General features: G+C 32.9%; 1 protein-coding gene across 2 annotated transcripts; it reads left to right on the top strand.

Moving 5' to 3' along the window:
• Positions 1-3,468: 3,468 nt before the first annotated feature.
• On the top strand, positions 3,469-8,699 carry LOC129303633 (endoglucanase 11-like). 2 transcript variants are annotated; one of them, XM_054943068.1, is made up of 6 exons: positions 3,469-4,006; positions 4,118-4,330; positions 4,462-4,662; positions 4,933-5,187; positions 7,627-8,306; positions 8,406-8,699. In XM_054943068.1, exons 1-5 carry the CDS (start codon positions 3,785-3,787, stop codon positions 8,296-8,298), a joined length of 1,563 nt encoding a protein of 520 aa, XP_054799043.1. In that variant the 5' UTR covers positions 3,469-3,784; the 3' UTR covers positions 8,299-8,306; positions 8,406-8,699. The 2 variants fall into 2 exon arrangements, with proteins under 2 accessions (XP_054799043.1, XP_054799042.1); XM_054943067.1 differs by having other exon boundaries at positions 7,627-8,699.
• Positions 8,700-9,793: the final 1,094 nt, after the last annotated feature.

The following is a 9,793-nucleotide window of genomic DNA, read 5'->3' as shown; positions in this document are numbered from 1 at the left end:
AGTAGTGACAATTACGATTGAATGAGGATATACTATATCATTTAACATATATTGGAAATATTAATTAACCAATATCATGGCCTATTGGATTGCAAGCTAAGGAGGAAATTTTGGCGGAGTCTAAAAAAGAAAAGGATTTAGTCCAATTTTTAATTTTAGCCGATAGCATTTAGTCTGAAAAAAATAAAAATTTTTAAAAGAAGCTAATAATTATCATAACGATGCTTTTGTCCTTTCAGATTTTGTCAGTGTCGTCACCTTACAAATTACACGTCCAGTGTAAACAATGACGCGTAATAGGAAGATGAAGCAAAACAATGGGGAAATTTATATTTATAATGTTAAATTCTTGCAAACAAAATAAGAATAAAAAAGGATGGTATTATCATCAAATCATTATGGAAGTATTGCCGATTTTTAAATTTTAATTTTAATTTTTTGTTTTTTGAAAGTGTAAGAGACAAAGCAAGAAAAGGGACAGGTGGAGGAATAATGATGGAATTGCATGTGGTAGGGCAGTATGAGCTTTGAACCATGTGTAGTGTAGGCTCTCCCTCCTCCGATTTAGTTAGATTTTAATTTAATATTATGATTATCGTACTTAATTAGAGATAATGTTTTTAAAAATATTTTTAAATTCACATAAAATCAAATTTTGGATTTCGTGTTAACAGGAAAAGTAATCATAACGTCTTCTACTAAGGTAGAAGTGTAGGACCAACACCAGTTGGCTCAATATTTTTCTTCTTTTTAGTAAATTAATTAATTATCAACTTAATAAATTTGAACATATTAAATAATTTATAAAAAAAATGTTAAATAATTTTTGGGTAGAAAAAATATTATATAATTTTTAGTTTTACCATTTTTTTATTTTAACTTGTTTGTAGGTGTCATATTGAATTTCAATAATTAAATTGGATTGAAGCAGGTGGGACTCTATCGAATTATAGATGTCATTTCCATGGTGACAATTTTTCGTATACACAACTTTAAACTTAAAACCTTATTTATAAGTATAAAATTGCGTAAACAAATTATATTCAGTTTTATCAATATTATGCTTGTTAATTAAACAAATTAATCAATATTAATGCCTGTCTAATTCAAAATTTGCTTGGAACTTAAAGTGAAATAAAATATAAAATATAATAAGAAATGATATCATAAATAGAAAAAAAAATGTCTTCCAAACTCATGAAACTAAAGAATGGCATTGTTATTGAATAATGGGAAACCAAAGTATAATCAATATTCCTCAATAAATTCATTTTGCCTGCAAATACTTGAATAATTATTGAGGAATATATTAATTTTTTTCCTTAGAGTAAATACTTTTTGTGAATTGCTTTCATTCCAAATTATAAAGTTGAACATCAATATATCAACTTCAACATATAGTATAAAGTTTCTAGAAATCTCATTATAATGCATCCATTTTATGCACCAAAAACATGTATATAAATATTTATATATAATAATAAAATTTAAAATAAATCACAATATTTACAAATTATTGATAATATGATGTATATATTAACAATAATTAGGTGGAGTGAAAGTGACTCAATTTCTATTACACAAATTTAAGAGTTTAAACACTATTGAATGGAAAGAAGACCATGTTTAGAAATGGACTCTCAATTAAGTACCAAAAAAATGTTTAAATTTAATAAATTGTTAAAAAGTTCAAGTATAAGTGGACTTGAATTAACATAAAAAAATCTCAAGCTAATATAAATTAAATTTAATAACTAATATATAATAAAATGGAAGAACTCACAAACTTAACTTTTAAAATTTTAAGTTAAGATGTGATATTTTTTCACTATTTTGATAAACTAATTCTTCCTCCTCTTTTTTGGGTATTGAATATCAAATATCAAATGATTACATAAAAATGATGTTATTTTTTTAAGCATAATGTAGTGATTTACTTTGGAACTTCTATAAAATGCATGGAAAATCGAGCTTAATTATTTTGAGGGGGAAAAAAAAAGGTAGAAGAAATGTTAAACAAGTGATGGGGATAAAATGGAAGAGTGTGAAACGCAACAAGGAAGGAAGGAGGGACTTTGCTTTTGATGCAAAAGAGTGAACAACTTTGCCCACAAAAAGGCCTAATTTTGGATCACCACAGATAACGCACGAATGTGACAGAAGCAACCATTTCTATATTGTAGATACAGCCTCATCCTGTCTTGCATTTATGAAGCCAACTTATCAAACCCTCTCTCCAACGCTTGTGCTGGCTCACACGAACCTTCTATCTCTCTTCAATTCTTCTCTATGCTTCATTAGCTTCTTCAATACACAAAGCTATCTCTATCACATTCCTTTTTCAATATCATGCTTCTTCATTCTTCCCATTTCTTTATTTGTTTCACTTCTTCATCTCTTCCCATCCTCAAGCTTGAGCCGTTTTTCCTTTTTTCATAAAAAGGCATTGCCCATTCAGCTATCCGACTTAATTCACATTTATTTATCATCACTTTTAAAGTGTTTTTTTATGCAAAAAAAAAAAAATAGATAAGTTATGTTTGGAAAGATAACTTCACGAGTACATGACTCAAAAGGAAATATCAAAATTAAGATAAGTTATTCAAAAAAGAAAAAATTCATGGGGTCATGACTAAAAAAAAAAAATGCTTATAGAAATACTTAATAAATTACTCATCAATTCGGTAATTATATTGAAAGTGTATTCGTATTTTGTCACATTTATATCTCTTGTAATAATGGAGAAAATATTTATTATTTTATTCATTTGCAAGTTTTAGTATATTAGTATAAAATGCAGACAATTTACAAGTTTCTTTGTATTTTGAAATTTTTATTTTATGAAATTTAAAATAAATTTTTTAAAATATAAAATTTTTAAAATATTTTTTACATGAAAATATAAAAAATTAAATTAAATTTTGTATTATTGAAAGACAATCAAAATTTGACAGTTGAATGAAATGATGAGGATTCCTCAAGGGATCCTAACTTTTGTCTAAACTATTTTTTCAAGTGATCATAAAAAACTACCTTTTTCAATTGAATAAATTGCGCAGAACAAATGGATTTTGAGGGACACGTGAATATTGTAAACTTTCAATATATGATAAAGATTTTTTTAAAAAATACATATAAATAAAAAAATGTATAATTCATGCAATTAAAAAATTTGTGTCTTCCTTAAAGTGGAGCTAGATATCTTTTTTAGTTTTCTATGCACATTGTACCCTCTAAATAAATAAACAAGACTATTTATGTGAACTAAATTGTTAATAATAGTAATTAAAAAAAAGAAAAATATGGACAGGCAGGTGTACAGATTGGGAACCAGGCTCGGACGGCAAAGCGCTTTTTTTTTTTTTTTTCTCCTTTAGGCCAAATCCGACGGCAAAGTTAAGCATGCAAAAATTATGGTAATAAATAGAGGGAAAAGAAAAGCTACTTTGAAATTGCAGTGAGCAGACTTCCCCACAACAGAGCCGATTTTCCTCGTTAGGCTCTGAGAGAGAGAGAGAGTGAGAGAGACATCAAAGCTTCGCATAAATCACGCTTTTGTTCAAAAGAAATATGACTGGTGGGGGAAAGAGCTTCACATTCATGTGAGACTCCCGCGCAAAAGTGGAACCTATAGCCATTGACACACACAACACGAAGCTTTCTAATCTATTTCAAACCACCTGTGATTTGTGAACTCAGTGACGAGGCCTCACTTTTTCCAATTTCCCTTCGCTCCTAAAACAAGAAAAAAAGTTTTTGTTTAGGAGGGAAGGGACATCAATCAATGGAGGAGAAAAATCAGTTTGCATTTTGTCTGCATTGCTGGTTTTGCCTCCTCCTCCTCCTCGTCTCCACTGTTAACTCTAGTGTTCAAGCTTTTGATTATGCCGATGCTCTGTCCAAAAGCCTTCTGTACTTCGAAGCTCAGCGCTCCGGAAGGCTACCGTACAACCAGCGGCTCTCTTGGCGGGACCATTCTGGCCTCACCGACGGGCTGGAGCAAGGAGTAAGCTAAAATTTCCGATCCTCATTCCACACAATTCGTTGAATTCTCAGGTTTTGCTTTTCTCGGTATGGCAATCGCTTTCCCAAATTGAATATGGTTCGTCTTGGGCAGGTGGATTTGGTGGGTGGGTATTATGATGCTGGTGACCATGTCAAGTTTGGGCTTCCAATGGCGTTCACTGTCACTATGCTCTCATGGGGTGCTATAGAGTATAGAGAACAGATTGCAGAAGCCGGTGAATTAGAACACACAATGGAGGCAATAAAATGGGGTACTGATTACTTCATCAAAGCCCACACTAGTCCAAATGTGTTATGGGCAGAGGTAGCTGAATTCATATGTACACACTTTTCAAATTTGAATTCTTCTATACGCAACAAAACTCACTGGTATTCTGCCAGAAATTGATTATCAGAGATATTTCAGAGTATCACATGACAATGGTTGTGTGTCAGGTGGGTGATGGAGACACTGATCACTATTGCTGGCAGCGCCCAGAGGACATGACAACATCACGGCAAGCTTACAAGGTGGATGAACAAAATCCAGGTTCAGATCTGGCCGGAGAAACGGCGGCAGCCATGGCCGCCGCGTCCATAGTGTTCAGAGAAACAAACCCACATTACTCTCACCTTCTTCTGCACCATGCCCAAGAGGTAATAAAACTCAAGCTCTTGATTTGTTCTGCATACAGAAATGCGCTTCTGCTGAACCTGGGGTGCCACTTTTATGAATAACATTTAAATCAGGATAATCCACAGTTCTCTTGTGTAAATTTTTGTGAAACAGTCAAATTTGAGACCCTCCATTTTATTTCCATTAGAGGCCTAAACATGCTGTATTATTCTCCGTAAATTTCATAGAGACCATAAAGGGATATCAATTCTTGATGTGTAACACACGTTTATGCTTTTTGTTGGGTGTAGTTGTTCGAATTTGGGGACAAGTATAGGGGAAAATATGATGATAGTGTTGAGGTAGTGAAGAGCTACTACGCGTCGGTGAGTGGATACATGGACGAGCTTTTGTGGGCAGCCATGTGGCTTTACAAAGCCACCGACAACAAGCATTATTTTGAGTACGTCATTTCGAATGCTCATTGCTTCGGTGGCACTGGTTGGGCCATCACTGAATTCAGCTGGGACGTGAAGTATGCTGGTCTACAAGTCTTAGCATCAAAGGTAATGAAAAAAATTCGAACTCAGCTTCTCTCTGTGTCAGTCTCTGTTTTAAAATCGACACTGATTAGTTTGTTAGGAAAAAACTGAGGGTAAAGTTGCCTTGAATCACTCTCTGTTGTCTAATAACTGTCTCCTTCCAAACGCCTTAAAGGGGGTCAAAATACAATGGTCCACAATGTCTACTGCTTTAATTTGATTTTCAAACCAATTTTGTTTTTTACTCAGTAAGTGCCTTATTCCTTTCTCGAATTCAAACACCGGATGATGGACTAAATCTTTAAATCTTGGCACCTTCACACTTGGTTTCTAAAGGTCATGCATGGAGTGTGCACTAATCAAGGCATATTATCTGTGGAGGTTAAAACTAGAAAAAAAGTGCAATCAAGCACAAGTCATGTGCCGCTGATTCTTGGCATGACAGTACAATTAAAGTGGTCCGGCTCACAGTTGACCCAATGTCGAAATATCAATGGTGGGAACACTGAATGCCTTACTTTGTGATCGAACAATATAGTAATTTTTTTGTACTTTTCAGGGTAAAGTTACCAATTAATATTTCTTACACAGGATTCAGGTTTTCTACTATGATAAAGTTATATAGTTATTTTTATCCCAAAAAAAAAGTTATATAGTTATTTATTTTGTCAAGTTTTACTTATTTGTGAGAGTAGTTGGTTTAATTTATATCTTTCTGTTTTTTTTTAATAACATCATATCATATCCTGTTAGTTAATATCAACTAAAAAACCATTAAATTCTTATTAAAATTAGTTGCAAGAGATTATATGATTTATACTCTCATCCCAATTCATACTAGTCCTTGAAAATTACCAAAGTACATGTATCATTTATTATTTTTATTTTATTACAAAAGTATATAAATTTTTTATCATATTTTAATGTCAAAATGGTAATAATTGAGTCCACTTATTGCTTATCTGATGAGCATATATCTTGAACCCCAAATCACGAGGCAGGCCGCAGAGATATTTGAGTTGCGTGCCCCACCTCAACAGATAACTCCGTCTCCTCCGGAGGGTAAAGCATACTGTTTTGTCATATTTTTAGTCTTGATGAAAATTAAAACAAATGGAGTAGTATAAATAAGTTTTATATTTATCTCTTTCTTCTAAATTCATTTAAAGATATTACTCGTCTTTCAATAAGGGGGAGTGTGCACAGTTAACAATTCAATCTATTTTATTTCCATTGAAGGCTTGCAAGATAAGGATCCTGAGGTTTGAGTTTGATGAAAAATAGACATGTGATGACCAACTTTAGGGGATCCTTAACTTCAGAGGATCCCCACCCCATGTCAAACATAACTTTAGAGGTAGTGCAACATGATGCTAATATTGAGTTGAAGATTAATCCACATGGCTCACATGCTTTGGTCCTGAGTCCTGACACCTAACTTTCAAACAACTTAATGTGAGGTTAATCAAGATACTTGTGAAGTATCCATGGATGGCTGATCCAGTCCATTATTTTGAGAACCCCATATGATCCATAATTGCTAAGAGTATTAGTTTTCTCTTTAGTTGGGAATTGGAGTGGACCCTTTCTTTGTTGTTAAGACTTGAGAGGAAAAATAATATGGATGATCAACAGGGGTTTGATCAAGTTGGAAAGGGCTAGGACCTACATTTCTCAAGGTAAAAGTTTAAATTTTGAGAAGTGACAGACGTGATAATTAAAACAGTCTCAAAGAGGTTATCTCATCGGTACTAGTAAGCACCGTAAGGTCTTTAACAATAGGATCCAGATTAGTCTAGAACAGGTAATGAACTTAGAATATCTCAAGATACTGAGCAATCTAATACCAAAAAAAAAAAAATGAAGGCATGTGCGATTTTGGTTCACATATTTAAACAGTCCTTTTTCTTTTCTTTAAAAAAAAAAAATGCATCCCTCCTTGTTTGTGACAATTGGACTTGAAAAGACATTTGAAGTCTGAATTTGGATCTACTCCTTTTCTCATTACCATGAGTCATTCCGAGCTACCATATTGAATTATAGAGAAAAAAGCTGTGAGTTCGATAATGTTAGACCTCAATCTCATGCCCTTTCCCCCTAACATAATGCTTCATGTCTCAACAAATTGAGTATGAGATGTAGGTTAGAAAACGTTGGCCAAAAAAATTAGAAAACTTCAAAACTAGTACTTTATATTATTTATGACACATAACACATAAACTAACTCTCTGTCTAAACCATTAATGAGTTTTTTTTTTTTTTAACACTTGAATCATTAAAACCATCCAAATATTAAAAAACTCATGGTAGGCAGTCAAAGACAAGGAAACGACAAAATGACCAGTTGAAAGAGAAGGCATGAAGAAACAAGGAGTGATTACACACACACACACACACACACACACACACCAGATGATGGTGTATTCATTAATGACATTGCTTCATTTTTTAATCATTTTGCAGTTTCTGGTTGAAGAAAAACACAAGGACCATGTGGACACGCTTCAACAATACAAATCAAAAGCAGAGTTCTACATGTGTTCATGTCTGAGCAAGAACAATGGCAGCAGCAACAACGTGGGTCTAACCCCTGCAGGTTTACTTTACGTTCGTCAGTGGAACAACATGCAATACGTTTCAACAGCATCATTTCTTCTCACTATATACTCTGACTTGCTTCACAACACAAACCAGAGACTTACCTGCAATGGAATAACCGTAAGTCCTGAAGAAATTCTGGGTTTTGCCAAGTCACAGATTGACTACATTCTGGGTTCTAACCCCATGAACATGAGCTACTTGGTGGGCTATGGGTCTAACTATCCCAAGAGGGTTCATCACAGAGGGGCATCAATGGTGTCCTACAGAGAGAATAAAGGGTTCATAGGGTGCACGCAAGGGTATGATAATTGGTACAGTAATGAAGGACCTAACCCTAATGTTGTTGTTGGGGCTCTGGTTGGAGGGCCTGATTTTGAAGATAAGTTTGAGGATCGGAGGAATAACTACATGCAGACTGAGGCCTGCACCTATAACACTGCTCCTTTGGTCGCAGTTTTTGCCAAGTTATTGGACTTACAGAACCAGAACTTGTTGGTTCCTGAGTCCAATTCTCTTATGGTTGCTTCCATTTAATTAATATGGTAAATAGTGATATAGTAGTCATGTTTCACAAGCCAATTTTAACTTTTTAAGTTATAAAATATATTTTTTTCCATCCTCGTTGGTGATTGATTTTGCAGGAAACGCGGAATGTCCTGCCCAAATGTACTCATCATCATCATCATCATTATAGGAATAGGCAAATAGCTGATGGTTGACGATATATCATCTATGTTATTTTCAAGGGGAAATATATGTATGGGGAAAACTTGTCCCCTCTTTCCTAGGAAGAGGACCACAAAAAAGATTGGGGCTATTTTATGCTTCTGTTCGGCCGTGGGAAGTGGTAGTAGCTAATTTTAATTAGTCCTCATCCAAAATCTGAAAATCCATATCATTATCAATATTGAATATAAATTTATACAGAATTATGCTATTTACAAGGTATAAATAATGTGATTTATTTTTTTTATTTTTATATTTCTTAAAAATCAAAAGTTTGATACAATTTAATCAGATGTATGATAAAAAATTAAAATTAAAAAATTAAAATAATATAATTGTGCAAAGTTACCAAAGATGTGTGTGTAAAAGACAGTTTAACACCTGTCAAAATTATGGTTATTCATTTTATATTATATATATATGTTAGGAGGGTTTAATTTTAAACCCTTAACTTCTACGGATATTCATCTTATTCTTATTGCGAAAAGTATGACTTTTTTTTAATAAAAGTATCCATTATCCCGTTTTATTTGATGTCAAATGAATATAAAATTATTAATTTCACCAAAAAGAAATTGTTAACCTGTCAACCACGACGACACAAGAAAATTAACACCCACATGAATGAGTTGGAAATTTTGAATTTGTATTAATCAACTTGCCCTGTGACGTCGTTCCAATGGAACAAAGAATTTTCCTTGGAAGTGACGTGTTTGACCGGCTTCCGAGTTCCGACCCCATTCAAACGAAAATTTCGTAAAATAAAAAATAAGAAAATTATTTCGTAATGACCAGAGCCGACACTCAATAGTCATGCAAAAAAAGTCCCGAGGGTTGCCTAGGATTGTGCAATTACACATGGCAACATAAAAAATTAATAGGAGTATTTAAAGATTTGAAATTTATAAAAATTCACACTTCCATTTTAAAATAAAAATATTTCTATTGAGTATAATATTAAATTAATGTTAAACTTCTTAAAATGATAACTTAACCTCTCTAAAATTATTATTAAATTTTTTATATTACAAAATATTTTTTCTTGAAGACTATAATAGACATACAAGTTTTGGACAGTGTAAAAAATGAGCCGTAACCCTTGGGCCCAAAAAAAAAAAAAAAAGAACAACAAGAACAACAACTCAGCCCGTGAGCCGCCACCTTTTCATTTCAATTTTCAACACATTTTATATATATTTAACGACCTCCATTAATTATTATACTCTTCTCCTGCAAGTCATTTTCAACGTGTTTAATTGCCATGAAAGAAAATCTTAAAATATATTGGTTCTGTTTAAAAATT

This window comes from Prosopis cineraria, unplaced genomic scaffold, assembly GCF_029017545.1.
Source record: "Prosopis cineraria cultivar Desert tree isolate PC_DT_omini unplaced genomic scaffold, ASM2901754v1 PC2, whole genome shotgun sequence".
NCBI lineage: Eukaryota > Viridiplantae > Streptophyta > Magnoliopsida > Fabales > Fabaceae > Prosopis > Prosopis cineraria.
The sequence above is the reverse complement of the archived record's forward strand: the minus strand, read 5'-3'. Positions and strand labels throughout refer to the sequence as shown.